General features: G+C 39.4%; 1 protein-coding gene across 6 annotated transcripts in view; it reads left to right on the forward strand.

Moving 5' to 3' along the window:
* TRPM3 (transient receptor potential cation channel subfamily M member 3) overlaps nucleotides 1-26,463 on the forward strand; it is a 592,300-nt gene that overhangs the window by 550,782 nt on the left and 15,055 nt on the right. For all 6 annotated transcript variants that reach the window (XM_037903066.2, XM_043547000.1, XM_043546999.1 and 3 more), the window contains 4 exons: nucleotides 5,838-5,978; nucleotides 11,189-11,317; nucleotides 13,489-13,740; nucleotides 18,955-19,129. In XM_037903066.2, the coding sequence (XP_037758994.2) occupies nucleotides 5,838-5,978; nucleotides 11,189-11,317; nucleotides 13,489-13,740; nucleotides 18,955-19,129 (697 nt within the window). The remainder of the gene's footprint in view (nucleotides 1-5,837; nucleotides 5,979-11,188; nucleotides 11,318-13,488; nucleotides 13,741-18,954; nucleotides 19,130-26,463) is intronic.

Genomic DNA, 26,463 nt, shown 5'->3' on the forward strand with positions numbered 1-26,463 from the left:
TCATATTCAGTAGGACCAAAATTCTTGTTCTAAAACAAATATACAGTATATACTGCTACTACTAAAAAACATATTTTAATTTGTAAGTGCACAACCCAAATGTATCTTGTTGCCGGAACAACTCTAAACATAATTACAAGGAAATAAAGCCACATGCCTAAAAAAATCCCAGAACCCTGCTCACAAAATCCCCACGTCCCACTCAATAATGTACATGTAGCACACAACATAAAACTGCAGGCCAAAGGGAAAGCAAGTAATGAGGATGCTGCAGATACACTGCACTGTGCATGTTGCCCTGAAGTCAGGATTACCCTGACTGACTCATGGCAAATCACAGGCAAAGTTTTACATTAGAAAATGAGATGCCACTTACACCAAACAGTCTCAGTGTAGACTCACTGCTTCTCCTAGCTTCTACTTTCCCTTGGAAATAGACACACACGTTTGTTCACATTCACAGCTTGCAACAGCACCGTGCATACTGTCCATTGACTCAGGCTTTTTTTATAATATTTTTAATGGGAAGGCTTTTCAGATTTGTTAATAACATCATGAAATTAACATCCTGGGACATTAGGTTAAGCCTAATCCTGAGCAGTTTTAAAGCTATTCCCCATCTGCAAGGTGGGGGAGGGTGGCTCTGTGGTCGATGGTTATTTTGAAATGACTGTAACATGTTTAACCTCAACATCATTATCCACAAGAATAACTAGGCAATAAAGCAGCAATAGTGAAAGAAGAAATGAACCTAAAGCAAGGTCCTGAACAGGACCTTATCACATTGACTGCTGTGGGAGTACAGGAGCATTTACAGTCACATGTTTATGAAATTGTGAAGGGTTTGGAATCTGTTAAACAGTCACCCGCCCTGAAACACTGCCCGGTGCCTTAGTTAAATCTGCCAACGCCCATTTTCACCTCTCCCTGAGAACTCTTGAGCACAAGCAGGCAACAGAGCTAAAAGCCTCAGGATAGGCACTGCAGATTTGTGTAGTACAAGATATCAGTTTTCCCCTTAAACACTCAGGAGGCAGAGGGAAGTAAGCAGATAAATGATTTTCTCAGGCAGGAAGAGCAGAAATTGTTCAGAACATCTCAAATCACATGCAAAAAGCCATCCTCTCTCGTGACCTGGGAAATAACTCTGTCCCTCAGGCAAGTTGCCTTTGGTAATGGGAAGGGTTAACAGTTTCTATTAATATTATTACATTCACTGCGTGTTTGTTGGAGATAGAGTCTGCAAGGAGTGAGTCAGTCTGCTTAGCTAAAGTGAATCCTGCTACCATTTCCCTTTGGGCACTAACCACTTCCTCCTTTTATTCTGATACTGTGTCTCACCCAAACTTCTTGTGACTTATTTTTTGGGTCTAAGTTGGGTGCCCTGTGTTAATATTTAATACCAGTTGTTTTAAACACATTTGGTAATGCCCCTAGTGTCTGGGATAGACACAATGAGCTAATGGATAAATAACTCTTCTAAGATGGACTGCAGTTTTAGGAGGGGGAGAAAAGACTCGACTTCTACTCTGTCCTTGAGTCCTAGATCTTTGTTCTTTTTCTATAGAGACTTACAGTTAGCAGGTATTCAGTCAAATACAAGAAACTGAGCAACCACATGGCAAATAGCAATAACTTTGAGAAAACTAACATGAATCAAATAAAGTGTAAACACTAGAAATGGCAGCAAAAACGTAGATACCCTAACAATAAGTACCCTATAAATATCTAGACAGACAGAAATAAATACATAGGTTCATGCCTTGATTGAATTGTTACAATTTATTCTTTAATGAGGCCAAAAAATGTAGGAAAGGCTTCCCAGAAGATATAGCAAGGTACAGTGCCTGCCCTTAAGAACTTGCATTCTAAATTATAGATATGACACCATAATGTGGGGTGTCAAACAGTCCAAAGAGTATGGGAAGAGAAAGGATTAGGGCTGTCAATTAATTGCAGTTAACTCATGCAATTACCCAAAAAATATTAATGGCAATTGAAAAAATTTATCGCATTTAATCACAGTTTTAATCGCATTGTTAAACAGTAGAATACCAATTGAAACTTATTAAATATTTTGGATATTTTTCCACATTTTCAAATATATTGATTTCAATTACAACACAGATTACAAAGTATACAGTACTCTATATTATTTTTATTACAAATATTTGCACTGTAAAAATGATAAAAGAAATAGTATTTTTGAATTCACCTCATACAAGTACCGTAGTGCAATCTCTTTATCGTGAAAGTGCAATTTACAAATGTAGATTTTTTTGTTACATAACTTCACTCAAAAACAAAACAATGTTAAACTTTAGAGCCTACAAGTCCACTCAGTCCTACTTCTTGTTCAGCTAATCGCTAAAATATAAACAAACTTGTTTGTCTATATTTATGGGAGATACTGCTACCTGCTTCTTATTTACAATGTCACCTGAAAGTGAGAACAGACGTTCGCATTGCACTTTTGTAGTCATCATTGCAAGGTATTTATGTGCCAGATATGCTAAACGTTCGTATGCCCCTTCATGCTTTGGTCACCATTCCAGAGGACATGCTTCCATGCTGATGACGCTCGTTTAAAAAAAACTAATGCGTTAATTCAATTTGTGACTGAATTCCTTGTGACTGAACTCCTGCTCTGTGTTTAACCTGCATTCTGCCATATATTTCATGTTATAGCAGTCTCGGATGATGACCCAGCATGTTTGTTTTAAGAACACTTTTTCACTGCAGATTTGACAAAACGCAAAGAAGGTACCAATGTGAGATTTCTAAAGAAAGCTACAGCACTCGACCCAAAATTTAAGAATCTGAAGTGCCTTCCAAGTCTGATCGGGAGCATGCTTTCAGAAGTCTTAAAAGAGCAACACTCTGATGCGGAAACTACAGAACACGAACCACCAAAAAAGAAAATCAACCTTCTGCTGGTGGCATCTGACTCAGATGATGAAAATGAGCATGCATTAGTCTGCACTGCTTTGGATCATTATCAAGCAGAACCCATCATCAGCATGGATGCATGTCCTCTGGAATGGTGGTTGAAGCATGAAGAGACATATGAATCTTTAGCACATCTGGCATGTAAATATCTTGCTACACCAGCTACAACAGTGCCATGCGAACGCCTGTTCTCACTTTCAGGTGACGTAAACAAGAAGCGGGCAGCATTATCTCCTTCAAATGTAAACAAACTTTTTGTCTGAGCAACTGGTTGAACAAGAAATAGGACTGAGTGGACTGGTAGGCTCTAAAGTTTTACATTGTTTTATTTTTGTATGCAGTTATTTTTGTACATAATTCTACATTTGTAAGTTCAACTTTCATAAGAGATTGCACTACAGTACTTGTATTAAGTGTATTGAAAAATACTATTCTTTTATTTTTACAGTGCAAATATTTATAATAAAAAATAAATATAAAGTGAGCACTGTATACTTCATGTTGTGTTGTAATTGAAATCAATATATTTGAAAATGCAAAAGACATCCAAAAATATTTATATAAATAGTATTCTATTGTTAACAGTGCGATTCATCGCGATTAATTTTTTTACTTGCTTGACAGCCCTAGAAAGGACAAAGGTGTTACAGCAATATAATAATCTGGTTATTCAGGGAGATAGAATGTAAGAACATGAATGTTATGAATTAATATTATAGATTAAGGAAAGTCATCAAGAGGTTATTTAATATAGTAGTGCCCCAGCAAACATCAGATATGATATATCATAAAGTTTAGGGGATTCATCCTTAGTTTACCTGCATCTTCCCAAAAGTACCTTCAAAATTTTCAGCACCAGGAAGAATGGCACAGAACTGTAATGTCATTATCCTCAGAAATACAACCTCCCATTGCAGAAGGTAAAATTCATTTTTTGACTTGACCTTCCTCGATATAGTCTACGTACACCACAAATAAACAAACAAGAGATTGTAATGTTTGTTTTTAAATATTTAGGAATCGCTTAGCTATTATGGTGATGGGCCATATCACATTTCCAGCAAGGCACTTTAAGCACATAAATAATCCCACTAAGTCAACTAATTACGTACACGATTAAATGCCTTGATGAATCAGGATGCATGAATGAAGGAAGGACAGTGTCGTTAAAGTACAAATGCCGGGTTTGGAGAAATCATCTCTGCCATGACATCCCGTGTGACTTTAAACAAGTCACTTGACCTCTCTGTGTCTTAGTTTCCTCCTTTGTAAAATGGGGATAACGGCAATACTTGCAAAGGTGTTATAAGGCTGCATTAATTATTGTGTAAATAGTAAAATGCTTTGAAATCTTCAGAAGGAAAGTGTTATAGAAACATTAATTAAAAGCAGCAGGGCAGCACCAGCACACTAGAGTAAGGCAATAGGTATTAAAATACTTGACTTGCAGGTGTCACTACATGGAGAAGTACCAAAATCTGTGCCTGTCACAACCAATTTAAGAGTGGGAACTTGCTCGCAGCATGAAAACTCTCATAAAATTCCATCTACCCTGAGCCTTCTATTCAGAGAGGAGTGAAAACAACAGAGCAGTTCTACAGTCAGTATTACAAATACAGCAGGACAGTTCTCTTTGGGTTTTTTGGCCTTATTTCTTTAAGGAAAACAATGCCATTCTTCAGAGGTTATAAAATCATTTAAGATTCAGTGAATAGTATTTATTGTAATTATTTTCTCTCTCTAAGGTTGAGCATGAATTTCAGACTAGCTCTGCATGTAGACAACATCCATTGTTGTTGTTTAGTCACCATTAGTATTGTATTTATTTCTAAAGCACCTACCGGCAGATCCTCAGCTAGTGGAAATTGTAATAGTGCCAAAGAAATCAAGTCATTGAAGTCAGTGGAGTTATGGCAATTTACACTATGTGGTAGATCCTCAGCTAACGTGTGTTCAGCATTCTGGAAAATAACCATGGAAGAAGATGCAATCCCTATAGCAAGGAGCTTTCAGTCTAAAGCTGTAGAGGGGGAGGGAGAGCTCAGTGGTTTGAGCATTGGCCTGCTAAACCCAGGATTGTGAGTTCAGTCCTTGAGGGGGCTATTTAGGGATCTGGAACAAAAATAAGGGACAGTACTTGGTCCTCCTGTGAAGGCAGGGGACTGGACCTTTCAAGTCCCTTCCAGTTCTATGAGGATAGGTGTATATCTCTATATTATAAAGCCTCATTCCTGCAATGGACTCCAATGGGCAGGCCTCTGAATCCATATTGAGATCACTGCAGGATTGTGGCCTAAGTGGGATACAGTGAACAACAGCCAGCTTCATTATTTCTAATCCAGTAACCTTCAACATCTGCTTTTCTCCTTCCTGCATTTCGCTTCCAGTATCAACTCTCTGATCATTTTCCTATAACAACTTATTTTCTAACCTTCTCTGCTTTGCACATAGCTACATAATAGGAAGTGACTGCTGGGAGAAGAGACGAGAAATCAATGTAGCAAAAAGCAGAAATGTCTCTCACACCTTATTCTTGTCCAAGAACCAACATATGAATGGAGCTCAGTAGTCACATTGGTATTGACAGTTCCGCTGAAGCGTGTGGCTCCTTCAGCTTATAAGGGAACAATTGGTATGATCTGAACTGGAGCTTCCTGTCCAAAAGAGGTTGTTTGCAAACAAAGTAGTTCGAATCCTGCAGCTACATGGGCCCAACAGGGATGGGTCATCTGATCCGGTCCTCATGTTCAGATGAAGATATCAGTGAATCAGTTAATGTGGCTCCTTTTGACACTTTCAAAAGTAACAATCCCCCTTGTGGGATCCAATTAAGGTGTAGTTCATAGTTCACAAGGAAATAACTACAACAGTGGCCTTTCTTGTTACAGGCAATGTTGGGCCGAGGGAATGGAGAATCATCAAGAAAGAAGGAGGAAGAAGAAGTTCACAGCGGACACAGACTGATCCCTCTCGGAAGAAAGATATACGAGTTCTACAATGCACCCATAGTTAAGTTTTGGTTCTATACGGTAAGCTATCTTTCTCATAATACAGGCACTTGTAAAGAAGTCAGTGTCACTCTGTTGTCCGTGTATCTGTTTGTACTGGCACAAATTTTCACAGGACCTCCATTAATACATTCACAAATGCCATTTGGGGAAGCAGACTGACATTTGCAAGTCCAACCACAGTATTTGCATATACAAATGCTGATTTACATGGACAAATGGGTGAGCCTGTAAATGTTGTAGACATATTTTTGGAAATATCTGTCTCTGAGTACTACAATAATAGAGCCAAATTCTGAAGTCCACCATCAGGCAGTACTCCTATTGAATTTGTTGTTGGACTCAGTGAGAGCTTTGCCTGAGTAAGGACTCCATAACTGGCTCACAATTAATTAAAGTAGGTATCACCTACTACAGCAGTATACTTTCTTAGCTCATTTTTGTTTTGTTTGGCTAATTTTCATGATCTACCTTCTGCTGAACCCAAACCCAATTTCAGCAAATCACAAAAAAGAACTCCCTGTTTCTGGAGATGACTTTAAAAAAAAATCATGCTTTCCTGCTGAGACCTTAATGATACATATATAAGCAACACAAACAGCTCCCTGTCAACAGAGATCAAGCCATGGTGGGTAGCATATGCTAGTAACTTACTCCAACCTGGCAAGTGTCATCCAACAAGATACTACCGAACCGTAGCTAATAGATGTTAATCAAGCTGATGAATCTAAAAACTGCTCATCAGCAGTTCAGTATCATTATGAGTATCAATGTGCATTATTCCTACCAAGAAAATTCTTTCCACTGCAAGCAAAATGAGTGTCCTGGCTTGCACTACTGTTTCAATCCTGAAATGGAAGAGGGAGATCAATACTGCATTTTCATTTAGACCTGTTTCTACTATTTTAAGTCCTGAGGGAGGTCAGGGTCACTTATTAATGGATCTTGGCTAGATTCATCTTCCAGAGCAAAGTAAGGCTGTGAGGCCTGGCTGATTGGACTTGAATGAGAAATGCTTCAAAATGAAAGAAAGTGAGGGTTAGACTCACTCTGAAATCAGTCTGGCTCATTTTTTAAAAAAGTATAGCCTAAAAACTGTTCAAAAGAAATCCCCAAATCTTTGTATCCAAGGTTCAACAAGCGAGGAAAGTGTCCATGTAAACTACAATTGTCAATATGAATGGCATATAAAACCATTCCATTATTCTGTGCCCTCCTCTAATACCGTCATTCTTAATGTATATTGGAGTGGGCTAAATTCAGCATGTTGTGATTGTTACTATTGAAATGGACCTTGTATTTTTACAACACTGATGTCCACTCATTCAGTAAAGGGTCCCAATTCAACTTGGGTTGGTGGGATTAGTTGCCAAGAACAGGCAAAAATCTATCTAATTGGTACATTTTAACTGAAAAAAGACATCAAGAGGCTTTCAAAGGTACTGTCCCTATGTTATTTTGCGTGAAGAATAGGCCCATCCTATTTTGAAGCTGTTCTTTCAATTAGGTAGCAACATTTTCAATCCAGCCAGTCCCACTCATCTTAGTCTTCTGTTGACTCAAAAGGACGAGACCCCAGAATAAGTCAACCTGGCTCTTCCTTTCCTTCAAACATGCTGAGAAGATCAGGTTAACTCTCGAGAAACAATCCAATCACCAAATACAGATCTGAAAGAAGGGTTGAGTCCATTTCCTCCTCCTGTTTTAAGTAGAAGAGGTAGATCTTAACTGTGGTCATAATTCTGGTCAATTTAAAGAATTTATCTAGGTGGTTTCCAAGCCAGTAACTGAAAATAAAGCCAGCTCTCAGTGCTGCAAGCTTTATGCTTTCACACACTTCAACAAATTGTTTGTGTGAACTAATTGAACAGAGCAGAACTATGGACCCAATTCTCTGAGGTGCTGATCACTGGCTACCACCACTGAAGTCACCCTGTCCAAAATCCATAGCCCCACTACGTTGCTTCCTTTTGACCTTGTTACAGCATAGGCAATAGACCTAGAGTAATACACAAGAAAAAGAAACCTACTTCTTAAAGTACAAACACTTGTAATAAAATGTCAGCGTTAACAGAACACATGCCTAAATCTCTACGCCTGGCACTGAAGATTTTCTCTGAAAAGTTTGACTTAAAATATTCTATATCATAGAGCTGTTGCTTGAAAAGTGAGGTACTCACAGGAAAAGGAGAAGGGAACTGAGCACTCCAAAGTCTGACCAGAGTCAAATATCCCTGCCACAGAATTATTCCACAGTGACTCCATGTCACTCGCCAAAGTTCCCTCACCAAAGGCTCTTAAGCAAAGTAAGCATTCATGGGATAAGAGGGAAGGTCTTCTCATGGATCAGTAATTGTTCAAAGACAGGAAACAAAGGGTAGGAATAAATGTTCAGTTTTCACATTGAAGAGCAGTATATAGCAGGTCCCCCAAGAATCTCTGCTGGGACCAGTGTTATTCAACATATTCATAAATGGTCAGGAAAAAGCAGTAAACAGTGAGGTGACAAGGTTTGCAGATGATACAAAATTATTCAAGAAGGTTAAGTCCAAAGCAGACTGAAGAGTTACAAAACTTGGCATCTGGGCAACAAATTGGAGATGAAATTCAAAGTTGATAAATTCAAAATGATTGACATTGGAAAACCTAATCCCAATGATACACACAAAATGATAGCGTCTAAATTAGCTGTTACCATTCTAGAAAGAGATTGTGGAGTCATTGTGGATAGTTCTCCGAAAATATCTGTTCAATGTGCAACAGCAGTCAAAAAAGCTAACAATGTTAGGAACCATTAGGAAAGGGATAAGACAGCAAATATCATAATTAAACTATATAAATCCATGATATGCCCACACCTTGAATACTGCATGTAGTTCTGGTTGTCCCATCTCTAAAAGATATATGAGAAATAGAAAAAGTACAGAGGAGGGCAACAAAAATGAATAGGTGTATGGAGCAGCCTCCATGAGAAAAGACTAAAAAGACTGGGACTGGTCAGTTTAGAAAAGAGATGCTGAAGGGGTGATATAAGATAGAGGTCTATAAAATCATGATTGGTGTCATGAGAAATCATGAGAAAGGGAATAGGGAAGTGTTATTTACCCCCTTCACATAATGCAAGAACCAGGGGTCACCCAATGAAATTAATAGGCAGCAGGTTTAAAAATAACATAGGGAAGTACTTCTTCCCACAATACATAGTCAACTTGTGGAAAGTGTTGCCATGGGGTGTTGGGAAGGCCAAAAGTATAACTGGGTTCAAAAAATAATTGGATAAGTTCATGGAGGATAGGTCCACTAATGGCTGTTAGCCATGATGGTCAGGGGCGCAACTCCATGCTCTGGATGTCCTTAATCCTCTGGCTGCCAGAAGCTGGGACTGATCTACAGGGATCGATCAGTCGATAATTGCCCTGTTCTGTTCATTCCTTCTGAAGCATCTGGCACCAGCCACTGTTGGAAGACAGGATACTGGGTTAGATGGACTATTGGCTTAACGCATTCTTATGTTCATGGCTTCTCCTAATTGGCTGATCAGAGGTGCTTCATTTATTTTATTTCTTTGTTTTTTATAAATGGCCTATGTCCCAAAGTACTAAAAGAAAACCCACCATCTTTTTCAACCCTACAGGTGTTAGGGCAGATGGCAGGAATATGAAGGGAGAGGACCAGAGCAGTTGTGCTGTGAAGCTTGGAAAGAGGTGAGGGGAGGTGGGTGAGCAACAGCAGCAGTGGGGCCAGAGAAGTAAGGAGATAGATGGTCAAGGTGGTAGAAATAGTATGCATCATGACCAGGCTAGATGCAGTATTACTCTGAGTCAGGGCAGGTAGCAGTGGTCACAGTTCAGGGTAACTTCACCTGTATTCCCCATTGTGGTCCACCAAGAGCACCCACTCTAGGCTTCCGACTCCTCAGCTGTCACCTCTTTTGGGCACAGACGCACATCTCTTCCCCCTCCTCAAGGGTTTTTCCAGGTTGCACAGTTCCTTGCCTATACTATGATATAGTATACCGGACTACCTAAGAAACCAGCGTTTGTGCTTTCCTTTCTCCCCAGAGGCTATGCTCAGTGTATTGCCCAGAGTTATAAGTTACCACACAGCTCTTTATAAGCAAGCACATTTATTCCTAAGGTGAAAGCATTACAGAGAAGACATTAAAAAATTAAAATAACCTATGCACATGCTAAAAAAGCTTACCAGAGGTTGCACCAACTCCAATCTTAGTCTCTGATAGGTGTCACTCCTCCAAAGCACACAACTGGGTTTTCCCTTTGATTATAAGCACTTCACTTAACTGTCTCGGATTCAGAACCAAAACACCAGCTGGATAGATCAGCCTGTTTCTTTAAACAGTTCAAGTCTTTGATCTCTAAATCCTGGAAACAGGTAACCAGCAGACAGTCACCCTCTCCTGGAGAATGTAGCTTCAAAGGCTGGGTTTTTGCATAACTGGAGGTGAGGAATTTGCATTAGCCTCTCCCTAGGCATTTTCCAGAAAATCTACTTCACATTTATTGCCCCCAAAAGTCCATTCTTGTCTGGCACAATTTCATTATATTCCTTTAAACTCAACACTTCACGTTACATCTTTCCCCTAAAGAGGTTACATACAACTCCGGCCCATACTATTACATAACACACTAAGGTTTTCCAAGAATGTTGCAAGAAATTGCCATATCTATCTCAGCATCACCCTGGATACAGGGGATCCAGATTAAAAGGGTTGTGCATTAAGGGCAGAGGAGGCCAGGTGGGTCTGAGGTAGAGGAACTAGATCAAAATGATTGTATGTGTGGGCAAGAAATGTCAGGTGAGTAAAAAAGCAATAGGTCGGAGGGAAATGAACTGGATTGGAAATGTTTACACAGGTGATTTAGGAAGTCTAGGTTTGATAGTGGCCTCATGGAGGATATAGAACCATGACTGATCCCATCTGGCATAGTGAAGATCCAAGTGGGTTGTGTTAACAATGATGGGAGTGATTATACTTCTGAAGCAGCAGTAGCAAGGGAGAGGAGACCCCCAAGCATTTATTTTAGAGCTTCCACTTGGTATGCAGATTCAATTTGCATAGCTGCTGCTGCTGTTCTCCTCTCTGTTTACAGATAGAAGATCTTTGCAAACTGAAATTAGGGTTCTAAAGCCACTTCAGAGGATCTGACTATGCTGTACAAACATTAGTTAGTGGTTACTGATGTCAAGAGAAATTCTTTGTTTCCTTACAGTTGGCATACATCGGGTACCTGATGCTGTTCAACTACATTGTGCTAGTGAAGATGGATCGTTGGCCTTCTACACAGGAATGGATAGTTATCTCCTATATTTTCACATTGGGAATAGAGAAGATGAGAGAGGTAACACTATCCTGGAAGAGCCAGAAACAGAAAGGAAACACAAATACTTTTCACATTTTTTTTTGTTTTAATTATTTTTCTCTGAGTATTTTGTTAGGTAGACTTACCACAAAGTTTCTTTTTTCCAGAAAAGCAGAAGGGATGTTGAAATTTCTATTGCTACATTTATCCATTTTACTGCTTTTAAAAGCAACAGTCTGTTCCACACTCATACAACCCCTTGGAACTTCCAAGTTCAGATTTCTACACAAAGTCTAATGAAATTGTCAGAGGCTGAGTTTTCTTCAAACATAGCCCCACTTTCCATGGAATTTCTTAGGGCTCTTCACAATGTTCCCCATAGGCATGGCCACTGAAGTATAATTGTGGGGCTTGTTGTTTACTTTTAGGGGTGTGTGGAGGGGGTTAGAGAGAGGGTTCCAACCAGAGCCCCACATCTAAATACCCCCAAACTGTCTGAAAGCTTGGCTCTGCATTCAATATTTGCAACTGTCCTATGTCTCCATAATGTGCTTCACCAAGACTCTGGATCCAAACGTCCTGAGCTCTGGGACCATTCAGACCCATAACCAAACACTGTGACCCATTTCGGGGGGGGGAGGGAGGGTTCTCCTTCTTTATGTAAATGTTTGTTCACTAATTACATCAACTGATGACAGGCGTCTCCCAAAAAATTTGAAAGCACTTAGAGAAAAAAGATGAACATCATTCATGAGTGCATTCAAAATTCTATAGTTATATGAGAAGCAGAATTGTTTTTTCCTCTTCTGTCCCCTGTCCCCCTGCAGCTACAGCTGTGCCCTTTTCACGTGGCCGAATAAGGGTTTATTTCTGCAGTGAGAGCACAGGCCAAATTCAGCCCTGATGGGAGCAGGTGTATCTCCCATTGACTGCATTTGTGCCCCCGGGCTGAATTTGATCTCGTCCTCAGATTCTGCCATCCATGTTTGCATTTTCTACCAACAAACCTATTTAAGTGCCTTTGAGGACTAGTGAAAAATTCATCCTAAAACAGTTACTTAAAAGCACAATGCAGGTTCCAAAAATTTGGGCTTTAGTTTTAAATCAAATGAATAGAGTTACAACATGGTGGAATAGGACAGTGATTTTGTGGGCACGCACCCCATCAATCAACCACAAGGGGGCTCTGCAGCACAGATAAAAAGTTGCAGAGAATTCAGTGGATGAAAACAAATGCTGTTAAATATTTTCTGTGAATATTTGTTCCATTTTTATAATCATTCACTTCAACTGTGTGTGCACTTTCCACAAACATTTTAGAATGTTTATGGAAAAAGAGTTCTAAGTGGAGGTTGGAGATTATTCACAGAAAACTAGACTACAATTTGTCTAAGAATTGTGCTCACCAGGTCAGGGAACAAAAACAGACCATATGACTGTGCTCAAACATACTCAAATTCCAAATGTAGAATACCCAAAACAAACTACTTGCAAACAAGCTAAAGGCAAGAAATTATTAATGGAAATTGTTTGTTGAATAGTTTCAAATGACAAACAAATTCAGGGAAATTGTAAACTCCTCACAGACGATTTTGCAAACAGAAAAGAAGCTAAATTCACAGAATAAGTTATTTTTAGGCATTATCTTCCCAACTGTGGAACTCAGTCTCCCAAAGCTATGTTCAAGTAGTAACATCAGTGTTTTGGATGAAATATACAACCACAGCCCTTATGGTCATTAAAGACCCCTGGCTCTTTTATGTGTAGTTTGGAAACACTTTTCTGTAGTTTCTTTAAATGAGAATTTTGTTATTAAACACCTTTCTACCTCTCTTCCTTTGCCCTTTAGTTCAAAATTGGATCATTCAGTTTGGGAAATGGAAAGTGAACAGTGAATTTTTTTTGTCACTTATAGGGGATTTTAGAAAGATGTATTTTGATTTTGTGTTTTACAAATGAATAACTCTTGATTATTTTTTTAAAAAATAGCACATTCTGAATATATCTCAGATGGAGTTTGATTGGCTAGACCACAGGGATCTAAAGATGGGTCAGAAGCAAGTGCGGTATTCATGAAGGATGTCATAGCAGGGACTTCATCAGATTTGCTTTTGGCCTTTATAAAATATGAATGTTTGCCATGTGTTTTCTATAGGGCCTAAAGTAAAGATAACATAGATCCCCTTCTATCCCTCTTTCATGCCCTTCAGATATTGATGTCAGAGCCTGGGAAGTTGTTACAGAAGGTAAAAGTGTGGCTCCAAGAGTACTGGAATGTTACAGACCTCATAGCCATTCTCCTGTTCTCTGTCGGAATGATACTTCGTCTGCAGGATCAGCCATTCAGGAGTGATGGGCGAGTCATATACTGTGTTAACATAATTTACTGGTATATACGTTTGTTAGACATCTTCGGCGTGAACAAGTATTTGGGACCATATGTTATGATGATTGGGAAAATGGTAAGAGAAGTTTCCTCATTCTTTCCATACTTTCTTAGCATTTGCTTGATTTTATTTGTTTGGGTTGGCAGAATTAAATCACTACAAATCACTAGTATTTTCCTGTAATCCTAGCAATCAGTGCCTTTATCTAATGTCAGCATCATGGCAAACCCACATCTTCCAGATTGGCCTCCTATATAAGAGATAAGCATCAAGCTCTTCTCCAGGCTTCTACAGATTTTTATATGGGAGTCTTATATTTTGCTTGGCAACCTCAGAAACACCTTTTCAACAGCAAAGTTCTCTCACTAGTTTCTGTGCCTCGGTTTACCCATGTATAAAGTGAGGGATAATAATTCTCACCTACCTTGAAGACATGCTTTGAGGTCTATTTAATTAACCAATATTTTTTGGAAATGCTTTCAGATCCTTACAAGAAGGATGCTATAATAAGGGTGGTGTGTTCATATATTGTTAATATTTATTATAATAGTGGTCGTGCTATAGCTTGCTGCCCCATAGCTTCATTTCCTTTTGTCTCCCATCCCATGGGCATCCTGCTGACTAAAGGCCTCCTTAGTTCTTGCCCAACTGCACTTCTGCCATACTACTTCTCACTTTCTTCTACTAGGATCACTTCCTGTCTTCCCCATCTTAGGCCTCACATTTGTGTTGCCTTGATTTTCTTCTGTTCCTTCCCAGTGATGTCCCCAGTTGCTGCTGAAGAGCTTTGTCAGGGTCATGTCACGTTTTATCTCTGGGGAAGCACCAAAAGGAACCCTCCCTGTGAGAGCTGAAAATCCATTCATGTGACCACAGCAGTAGGGTTGCCAACTTTCTGACCGAACAAAACCGAACACCCTTGCGCCGCCCCTTCTGCAAGGCCTGACCCCATTCCCTCCCTCCATCACTCGCTCACTCCCACCCTCACTCACTCGCTCATTTTCACCAGGCTTTTTCACCAGGTGTTTGGTTGAAAACTGGACACCTGGCAACCCGAGCATCTGTATTTCAGTCACATTGCATGTACATATTAATGTTAACAAGTTATATCTAATACAACACATAGTCAAGTGTACTGAGTTAGAAATGCTGTGAGATCCACAGCTTTGAATTTCCTCCTTTTTGTTGGTTTAAAATTTCAGCTGTAACATTGCATTAATGTTGGATTTTTTGCATCTAAAGCCAGATTCTCAAGAGATAGAAGGTCAAGTCCACATACTAAAAGGCACCTTCAGTAGGTGTCCAAGTAAAATAACTGCACGTAAATGCCCATGCGTACTGTATGAGTATGTATGTGACTAACTAGCCTCTTAAGTGCACATATATCTGATTTACATGCTCATGTTTTGTGTAGACCTCTGGTTTCCATTTTTCAAAATTAGGCCCCATCATGTGTTTCAAATGTTTAGAAATCAATATTAAAATATCACTTACACATAGCAGAGATGGGTCAATTGAATATTAAATTTACCAAATAACACAAATATTAATATTGCCTGATTAATCTGAGGGCAATACTCAGTAAACCTAATAACATCCACATTATGGTTCAGAAGTAGTCTTTTGCCTATTGAATCTGCCACGGAGAACACTTTATACTTTCAGCAGCAGACCCAGTCTGTAAACTACAGTATAACGTCCATCTCCCCTTGTACCAGTGGGGACGGGGACAATACCTGCCCTCTCCTCTGTGCAGCTAAGAGTTAGACTCACTCCTGGGCCTTAGATTAGGGGAAGCATGTAGAACCCTGTACTTCAAGGCAATGAGTGCCAGAGACCCCTAGACTTAGGATACACCAGTGCAAAATACTGGCGCTCTTCCTCCCAGAGTCACCAAAATAACCAATTCACCCTCTCTTTAGTGTGTTAGCTTGTTAGGGGCTGAACTGATAGCAAAGAATCAAAGGGAAAGGCCCATTTTAAGGAAAAAAGAGAGACCACAACAAAAACTGTTGAAAAGTAGTTTTTCCTGCAGAAAGGCCTTAGAGAGTCTATGGAATCCTTCAAGGGAGCCAAGGGAACCGTGATTACAGGACAGTGAATAGAGACACCTCCCAGAACGGCAAAGTCCAAATAGAAAACGCTCAAGATATCAGCAACTGCTGCTGCAGATTACTGAAAGGAGAAAACAGGCTTCCAGACAGAGAGGAAAAGATCAGACAGAAACCATTGCAATAGCTCCTGCCCACCTCATTCTAGTTTGTCCCAGACTGTAATCCCTCCTTGTGATGATCTATACTGGCATTGCAGCTCAAACTGCCTGTCTCATATGAAACTACAAAAGAATGTCAAAACAGCCATGTATTCCTCTGTTTGTCACTGGTACCATACACAGCCACATTTTTTTACCCATCTGCTCATCAAAGGCAACTTGGAGACCAATTTGCTACTGGACAAATTGCCAGACCCCTACTAGCTGAGGCAGTGGCAGTCAGCATTATGATGAATTGACATTAAGGTCACTGAGTCCAATTCAGCAGTGACATGAATGGTGACGTATGTTGCACCTTGGGGGTAGCAGGGCCTGCAAATGGGTGTATGTAGCAAAATAATGTAATTTGCACCTCTGTGATATCCCTGCATGTGCACAAGGAGTGTAACCTCCCACTGCTTTGGTATTCTGTGAGGCCAAATTCATCCCTGCCATAAATGGATTCAACACCCATTGCAGGCATTGGGAGTTGTGCCCACTTAGCCCTTGGAGCACTGGGGAAGGCATTAAGTTAAAGTCGGGGGACTGGTTTATCTTATGCCCTTCTGGTATTTGATTTTTATACTTTATCCCTGTTTCCATGCACTCAGCATTTTTGACCATTTTGCCCATACAATGAACGCCCAATTGGTGTGAGTTGCACAAATTTGCCACTCTCACCCATTTTCTGGCCACCTTATACCCAGTGTGTAACTGACAGCCCCATTTATATCACGCATTTACTTACGTGCAGTTGCTTGCTCCAGGCTGTATTTGGTTCACTGACTACATTTTTATTTAAATCACATTTCATTTTCGTTCTCTAGGTTCTATCTAATCTCCTCTTTCATTTCATGTGCTTGGGAAGTACAGCAAAGCATGTGAGGGATCTACGTGATTAAACATGTCTCTACCAAGCAAGCCTAATCACAGCTACTGTATTTTCCAAAAGGCCTATACGTCGTATAAGCTGTACCATCATCCTATTTATATTTATGTGGAATTTTAAATCATAAGCAAGGTTTTAGACTCTTCAGACAAGGGACAAGTCTTTGACCTTACTCCCTCAAGTATTTCATTAATTTTAATGCGTCAGAGTAAGGCACCAATCACCACTGGGGCCTTTAGGTGCTGCCATAGGATAAATGGTGATGTGTTGCCACTAGATTCATTAAAAACAGTGCATAAATCTGTGCAGGCTGAAATTAAATCAGGAATGGAAGGGGGCACTAGAGGTATAAAACAAAGAGGATGGTGCCTTTGAAATGTCTGGATTTGCCGTTACCTTCTTATTTCAGTGACTGAATGTGCACATTAAAATCTAGCTCTTTGATTTTTATATTATGATATAATTATGTACTTTTCATTTGCAGGTAGGATAAAATGTCTCTGACATGGTGTCACGAGATTAAGAGGTGTATCAGACACTTTTCCATACACACACTAACATCCAAACTGTATTTCATTTGTTAGCAAGTTAGAAATTGCTGCGGGGCTAAACTTTTATATATTTATAAATCTATTAAATAAATATATTGATACAGGAACAATTCACGTTTTGTCAGCTAACTGAGCTTTTTCAGCTAGACGATTAAACAGTTACTATGAGTGAACAATCAAGTTAAACTAGCAATTGTAATTTGGCACATCAGGCAAACACACCCTAATCCAATCCCCAGTAAAATCAAAAGAAAGACTCCTATCAACTTCTTTGAGTTTTAGATCACGCAGATTGAGAGGGCTGAGCCTACAGATGAGATATCATCTTGCTTGTGGATGAGACAAAAACAATTGAACTCTTATTTCTAGCAACAAGAGCCCCAAACATCATGATTGCTGGTAAACAATATATCAGAAGGTTAAAAGGTTCTCTTATAGTAACATCAGAGATAATTGTCAACATTATTTGGTTACTTCCCTGACATTTTGGTACATCTGCCTGAAATCAGTGCTTGAGTTGGAGGGGACAAGGGATAGCATGCTCCAGCTTGGTCTCCATGTGTTTTCTCTCTGCAGCAGTTTCCCCATATTTTTCATACCACAATATGTTGTTAGTTAATTTATTATATTTATTTATTTTTTCAGTTTACATAGCACCTATGATAGATATTCTAGGCATTTGCAAGGGTTACTCTTCCTTTAATATCCTTTCTTGGGGTTCTCATCCCTACTGCCAGTGCAACATCTGTCCCCAACCTCATGCCTAAGATCCTATCCAGTACCTCCTGGGCCTGATATGTGGGTTTTGGGGCACTGAGGATATCCCTTTTTCCTAAGCATTTCCCTGAATGCGCAGATATTATAATCATGTAGTAATGAGCGATTTGCATATGCTAATGAGACACTGCAGAGGGGAGATGTATAGGGCTGAGCCCCTATGATATTTGCATGTTATCTTTTGAAAATTCACACTCCCCTGAGTCCTCTGACCTCAGTTGGTCTCCTCCAAACATGCTGGTCTCTAGTCCTTCCAGTGTCACAGACTTCCTGTCTCACTGGTCACCACTGTGCCTGTCCATTATGTTGCAATAATGAGCTGTTCTGCCACTCACTACTGCTGTGTGACCAAGAGAGGTTGAATCCTTACGGTAGCTGCAGCCTCACTTCCTTTCCCCTGGGACAATGCCTGCTGCTAGCTAAATAGATGACTGTGCCCATGGCTGCCCCTCGTTTTTGTAGACGCCACCTGTAGCATAAGAGTGGTGCTTCATCTTGCAAGCATGGCCCAAACTGGGCTGAGCAGACATCAGTGAACTTGTAGTAGTTGCAGGCAGCCCATGTAGCCAAACGGTAGCTTGTAATTTCAAACCTGCAAACACACTCATAACAAGCTTTGAAAATCCCACTGAAAATGAACTCGGCCAAACCAAGCACGCAACGTCCCCACTCACCACCTTTGAAAACTCCAGCCCATATGTGCAAAATTGCATCCTTAAACTTTACAGTTTTTTCATTATATCAAGGTTGAAACATAATACCCAAATAATTTTCTCTAATTTGTTTCCTTTATCTCTGTTTCTCCCTCCTGCGCCCTTTAGATGATAGACATGATGTATTTTGTCATCATTATGTTGGTGGTTCTGATGAGCTTTGGCGTTGCAAGGCAGGCAATTCTTTTCCCCAATGAAGAGCCTTCATGGAAGCTGGCAAAGAACATTTTTTACATGCCCTATTGGATGATCTATGGGGAAGTGTTTGCAGACCAGATAGACCGTAAGCGTGTTTATGATTCTCATACTCCAAAGTCAGGTATCCAATTTTGATCAGATGATGTCTTACAAGATCATTTGTATGTTCTCAATAAATGGCTTGAGATAGGGGACTCGTTCATTGAAGAAGATATTCACAGACAAGCTATTACTAGTAGCTGCTAATACCAATTTCAGGGTACCAATTTCTGTACTGCTAAATTTTATCTTTTATTTATATATATATATTTATATATATATATATATATATATATATACACACACACACACACATAACTTTTATAAGTGACTGATTCTTTTTAAATGCTTAAGGGTGTTGGGGTGAAGAAAATCTAGGTATCCATGAAGAGTTCATTGGTATATGTAGGACACAGCACTCCACTCCTTTTCCATCCATTGGTTTGATTTTGGAATGAATGCACCAGTTTTGCTCAACTTGGTATTGAGAAGCCAGTCTGAAAATACTGAGAGAGCTCTTCAGCTGGTAAAAGTCGGCATAGCTGTACTGAACTGAATGGAGTTACACTGACTTACACTAGCTGAGGATTTGATCCATTGAGTTTTGCTTTCAATGGGACCTGTTCACCGCTATCACCCTTACGTTAAATCATGTGATGTGACCATTTGTGGATGGTGGATATATTACTAAAATTTTGTTTCATTTATTGAGAGGTGAGTGTGTTCTCAGTTCAGTGCAAATAGAATGGAAGCCACCATTTCTGATACTTTCTCCTAAGGATTTTTTTGGCTGGCAATCTGGAAAATGCCAGTTTTCTATTTAAATTAAACCTCCTGGTGCCACCAGGCGTAGTATGGCAAAGGAGATAAGTGATCATGTGAAGTGATGCAGTGTGAGGAATGGAAAAAGCTAAGAACCATCTTTTTAACAAACACTGACATGCTAGAGACGCTCAACTCCTCCTTTTCTGCTTAAATGTGCATAGGTCTTGGAAGCACTTACAAATTAATACAGTATCTCTACTAATAGTAGAGAGAGCCTATTGAATCTATATAAATATATCAATTTAAATACTAGGTACAGCCTTAAGGAAGGAGTGTGCTCCCATGATATATCTTGTGCTCATTCAACACTGAAGAATTTACAATGGTGTTTTGACTTTCCCTAGATTGTTTAGATCCGGAAATAATAAACATATCTGCATCACCATTCATCCCCTTTAATGCCCTTTAGATGTAGACTGTGTGCTCCATGAAAGGTGACTCAGAGAGCCCTATTTACATTCCTTCTCCATCATGTCCATGGAACTCTATGCCAAATGCAAATAGTCTCCTTTTATGGTTACCCCTCCATTATGTTCTCAAAGGCAACATGGCATTCAAGCAAATAAATAGCCTGAAACCCAGAGAATTTCTCCCTGTATTTACCTTTCCACTTGGTTCCATCTTTTTTTTCCTGCAGAAATCCATTTTAGTTCCAATGGTATAATAATTGGGGGCTGATATTATCCCTTTAAACTGTGGCTCACCTTTACAAATGGAATTCTATCTGTCCCACTACAAGTGGCCATTTATTGATGTTGTACTAAGAAACTAGAATAGTGCAACAAGTGCGGCAATCTGGCTGGATAAAAGGATTTTTTTTTAATGAAGTGCTGATTGTAGTTTAGAACCTGCAATCGGAGAGAGATTATTTTAACATGAGTGGAGTATGGCTGTTGGGTATCTGTAACAGGCTGGCAGACTCTTTGTCCTTGCATAGGGATCCAGGGCTAATCTAGTGAATCATCCTGATGTCCAGTGCTTAAACCTTGCATAAAAGTGCAGGGTAATTACTGAGTCATGAAGGCAGGTGCATTATCTTAACTCCAACCAGGTATAAAAGGAGTTGTTTTGTCCCTCTGCTGTGGAAATTAGGGGTTTTAACAGATGAAGTCCTTCTTAGAAACTCTAAGAGCAGCCCCTACTTCTTTCTCTGTGAGAGAGAGAAAGAGACTGAGACTGTGCAGGGTATTAGAGTCTGCCACACTCTTTCAGTGTTTTTCAGTACATCACAAAATATATACATGGAATAGAGTGAAGAATGCACTGATTAACTGACACACAATTGTGTTATTTTTTTGATACTGTTCTTTTTTCACTGTTTGGAAATTTACTGCTACATATTCTCCACACTGTTCTAAGCTAAATCAGCCACTGTATTCTATTTAGAGTGACTGTACTTTCTCAAATGTGATTCAAAGCTTGCCCTAAAAGCTGTTGTGCCACCTCTCAAATGTAATCAGATTTCACGACCTGTGGTTTTACTTTCCTCTTCGTATTACATTGAAAGGCTTGCTCAGATTATTATAATATTTTTTTTAATATTTGTATTTTGGCCATGAATTCCGGATTCTGCCAGAGTGCTGATCTCTGACATGTTACACAATGGAGCTGCATTCTCGAGATTACTCATGTCTATTTGAGAAATGTACAAAAAGTGTATGTTACTCTAAAAAAAATTTTTTCTTTTATCTCTTTCTGTGGATTTGTGAAGCATGTTGTAAGGCTGGCCAGATCCACCTCATCAACTGGCAGCCTGTCCATCCAGTAGATCTCTTATTTTTAATTTTATCTCAAAATACTACACTCTTAAAACACTAAGTAGTCATATTTTTCCAATTTACTGCATGGACTGTATGTGTTTATATATATCAATAAATGCCTGCATTCACTTCATGTGAAAAAAAATTCTCTGAGTTGAAATGTTTATAGATGCTCAACAATGCACTGTGGACATTGAATCTCACTAGCTACTCAAAAGTGGGGACAGTTATATCCTCACTTCTGGGAGTTAATATATAACCCAGTGGTAATCGCTATTACATATGCAGTATATAAATACTACACTCATATAGATTATTGGCTAGCAATCAATCATAAATAGGGGCCCTACTAAATTTACAGTCCATTTTGGTCAATTTCATGGTCATAGAAGTTTTTAAATCATAAATTTCATAATTTCCGCTATTTAAATCTGAAATTTCATGGTATTGTAATTGTAGGGGTCCTGACCCAAAAAGAAGTTAGGGGGTGAAGTTGCAACATTATTGTAAGGGGCGTGGCGGTGCTGCTACCCTTACCTCTGCACTGCTGCTGGTGGCTGAGCAGCTGGAGAGCAGCAGCTGGTGGCTGGGAGCCCAGCTCGGAAGGCAGAGCCACCGCCAGCAGCAGCAGAGAAGTAAGGATGGCATGGTATGGTATTGCTACCCTTATTTCTGCGCTGCTGCTGGCAGGGCACCACCTTCTGAGCTGGGTGCCGGGCCAACAGCTGCCGCTCTCCAGCTGCCCAGTTCTGAAGGCAGGGTAGCAGTAAGGGTGGCAAAACTGCGACCCCCCCAACAATAGCCTTGTGACCCCTCCCGCAACTTCCTTTTGGGTCAGGAGCCCCAGTCTGAGAAACTCTGGTCTCCCCCATGAAATCTGTATAGTCTAGGGTAAAAGCACATAAAAAACCAGATTTCATGGTCCGTGACGCATTTTTCATGGCCGTGAATTTGGTAGGGCCCTAATCATAAAGGAAAAGAAATAGAGCAAAACTTCTAAGATTATGTTTAAAACATGTTCAAATTTTAAAACAAGTTAAATAAAAAGATAAACTAAAATTGAAACTAAAAAGCAGTTTCTCTCAGATAGACACAATCTTGTTTATTGCAGAAGGACAGGCTCGATGAGACAGGGAATTGATAATAGAATTTCACTTTTAGGTTGCCATTTCTAATCCAGCTCAGACTGGCATTGATTGATAGTGACTCCCAATCAACTGCTGATTAGTCGTTTCAGTGCCTTTCAAGTGTCCTCATCATAAAATCTACCACGGCAATTTGCACTAATTGGTACCCTTGTTGGAAATCTGAGCAGAGAACCCACAGACTGAATTGCCACAAAGAATGAATCGTCTTTTCACCCCTAGAATCCATCCCTCCAGAAAAAAACAAGGGGGTGGGGTGCAGAGACAACATCAAAGGAAAGCTTGTGATGCTGTTGTCTATAGTGTGCCTGTTCTATAAACAAAGGGTGAGTTTGGTAGGTACTCTTATATGTGGTCAGATAGTAACTGTAAAATGACATCTTGATGGACAGCAGTCACCATTAAAATCCAACACAACATTCTTCCTGGACTTAGAATATGGAATCACTGTGATTGCTGTTGACAGATATTGACTTTTTAATGGCAACCCCTGTATGTTGGCTCATTGTCTTCTATGTAAAATTTGCTTAGTGTATAGATCAAAACAAGATTTTCTTTCCAACTGACAGCATTTCAAAAGCAAGCTGAGAACTAAAAATCAATCTGGATTCTTTCTGCTCCCTACATCCCCTTATGGAAAAATCCCATAGAATTGTAATAGACAGTAATGGAACCTGATTCTCCTCTCATTAACACTTGAGTAATGCCAGTAATTAGAGTGGGGTTACTTCAGTGTATGGTCAGTATATGCACGAGGAGAGTCATACCTAACAAGTCTTTACAGGTTTTTGAATCACCTTAGAGAATGTAACAAAAAATTATATCCTTTATATAGAATTCTCTAGTGGAGAGAGAGAATTCTGATCTCAAATCTCCAACCAGGGGTTAAAGGAAGTCTGGTATTGGGCATTGGTATTGGTTGGTGGTCTGCCACAGCTATGGCAACAAGGTGGGAAGAGAGTGAGCAAGGACTTAGTCTAATTGGGGAAAGGCATTCTCACTGTTCAGGAATGCCAACTGCTACACTATTGTTCTTATTGGAGCAAGATGACTAGAAGAATATAGAATTCTATAGGATGGTTAAAACAAATTATAGAAAGGGTATAGTTTTCTGTTAAATTCTATGGACCCAGTTCACATTGACACTTTACACCATTCTGGTTGCCAAGCGGGGCCTTAAAGTGAGTATAAATTGCATCTACATCCACTTGAAAGCCACTTAACACTGCCAGAGCAGAATAAAGGTGCCCAATATGAATGAGAATTCAAGGCCTGTAGATTTTTATAATAATTTGCATTGAAACTTATTATATTTCTGTAGAACCTTTTAAGTTTCAGCCTTTGTACATTTCTATGGAACTTTCTCATACGGGGCCATCACCCTTATTCTAGAATTAGAACTAACAGCAATTTTGTACAAGATGGAATGAAATGCACCTTTGCTCTTCTGTGACTATACTGTACATTAACTCTGCATCACTGACAGATTTTGTTAATATGCTAAACAGACCTACTGAGTGATATTCCTACAAGGCCTATGTACCCTTCTGTGGGGTTTTTTCTTCTCTTGTTGCAAATATGTTTATTGTTTTTAATATACGGAGAAGGAAGGAACTAGAATTAGAGGGAGCAAGTGTAGAATAAATAGACTTTTCGTATAAAATGTGACTAAAGCACCAACATTGCGAGGCACAACAGATATTTGGAGGAAATGTTTTAGCACAACCCAGGACAAAAAGTAAAATACAAGAACATGGTTTACTTGATCCTGCCATATCTCAGGATGCTGGACAATGTCCCTTCCAGCCCTACATTTCTATGATTCTGTATCAGAACAATACTATCTATTAATGCTAAAACAACAATTTTAAAACATTTAAAATAATGAGGTATTGTTGCAGTTCCCTGACAGGTTTTTTTCCCTAGTGACTAAAGCAAAGATGTGATAATCAGGACTCTCAGGCTTTCTCTGCCTCTGAATCACTGTGCAGCCTTAGGCAAATCACTTATCCTCTCTATGCTTCAGTTTCTCCATTTGGTGAATGAGGATAATAAATACCTAGCTCACAAAGTTGTTTAGTGTTTAATTAATTAATTAATGGTTATAAAATGCTTGAAGATCCTTGATGGAAAGCTCTGTGGAATTTGAAGTATTATTAAGATGGGAAAAGCACCTAGTTATTCATAAGAATGTGGATATAAGTACATTTCAGATTTCTGGAGCTTCACAAAAAATATTATTCGTTACTTAATATTCATATTTTTGTCTTCATCTTGAGAAACATGACTATAGGTGCCCATTAAGAAGATCTTTCTAACATACCTTGAATTGTAGAGACTCTATCCATTTTTAAAAGAAAAGCTCTTATACAGAAATTGTTTTTGCTACTAAGTAGTCCCCTTCCCTCTCTCTTTTGGGATGGCAGATGGGGGAGGAGATTTGCAACTGTCCTTTCACAAGCCCTCAGCCGAATGCACATTAAAAATTAGCAATGCCCATGTCATGTCTGGTGTAATTATATTAGAGAAATAGACCTTGGAGTAAACATAGCCCTAGGCCTAAATTCTGCAGATGCTTTAGGCCTGAAACACTCAGAGATGTGGGTTACAGCTGTTTGCGCTCATGTGATGAGCTGGCCAGGAAAGAGGAAGGGCTGGGGAGCTAAGAGGAAAGGCTTGTACAGGAAGCTGCAAAAGTGAACATGGAAAGGGAAAATAAGCATAGGAGGGGACTTTGAAAGAAGAAACAAAGGATGCAAAAAATAACTGTTTCTACTGATGTCAGGATCCAGTGTCCTAAAATTTAGTGAAGTTGCACATGTGTAACTGAAATTAGAGCTGGGCCCTGAAGAGCCAAATTGTTAAAATCATAGCTCTGAGATCTATGCTCAATGTCCTACCTTCATTTAATTTGTACCTAGGTATCCAACTAGTCATGTGTATGTGCAATCACCTAGTATACACATGCAGTTGTAGTAAAAGGCCTTGAATCAGCAAAACACTTAAGTACTATGCTGAATCAGGGCCATAGCATGCACAAACATAAGCACACAATCTGAAACACACATTGCAACTCTGTTTTGAAAATGTTTGTGATCATGATCTAATTCTGCCTTAAATTATACAAAATAAATGCATTTATCAAACTCTATTTTTAAATGGCTGAATAGAACTTTGATGTTTTCTTATGCCAGTATGAGCATGTATATTTATTCTCTAAAGAGAATGCTAATTGTGTTAATTTTATTTTAATATAATCTCTTTTAAACACAGTCATGCAGTGTAGCGCACCTAGTCACAGATTACTGTGTTTCACAGCATGAGAGACTTCTGTGGTACTGGAATCATTCCACCTGTGCCTCCATGCTTCTCACTATCCTTAGGGTGTGTTTTTGTAGCATATGCTCACACTGGACCTGCACATCTCATTGTGTTGCTGTAGACACCTCTGTCACATAGATTGGACATTTCAGACCACAAATTGAAGCACGGGGTGTTTTGCTTGCTATTTGTAAGTATATGATCACAGACTTCTCAAGGAGCGCAGATTTTGTGGTACATTTCAAGCAAAACACCCTCTTCCATAGCAACACCAAAGCAGGTGATGGTCCATGCATCAGAGACAGGAAAAATGACCTTTGGCTTAGGGG

Source organism: Chelonia mydas, chromosome 5 (genome assembly GCF_015237465.2).
Source record: "Chelonia mydas isolate rCheMyd1 chromosome 5, rCheMyd1.pri.v2, whole genome shotgun sequence".
Taxonomy (NCBI): domain Eukaryota; kingdom Metazoa; phylum Chordata; order Testudines; family Cheloniidae; genus Chelonia; species Chelonia mydas.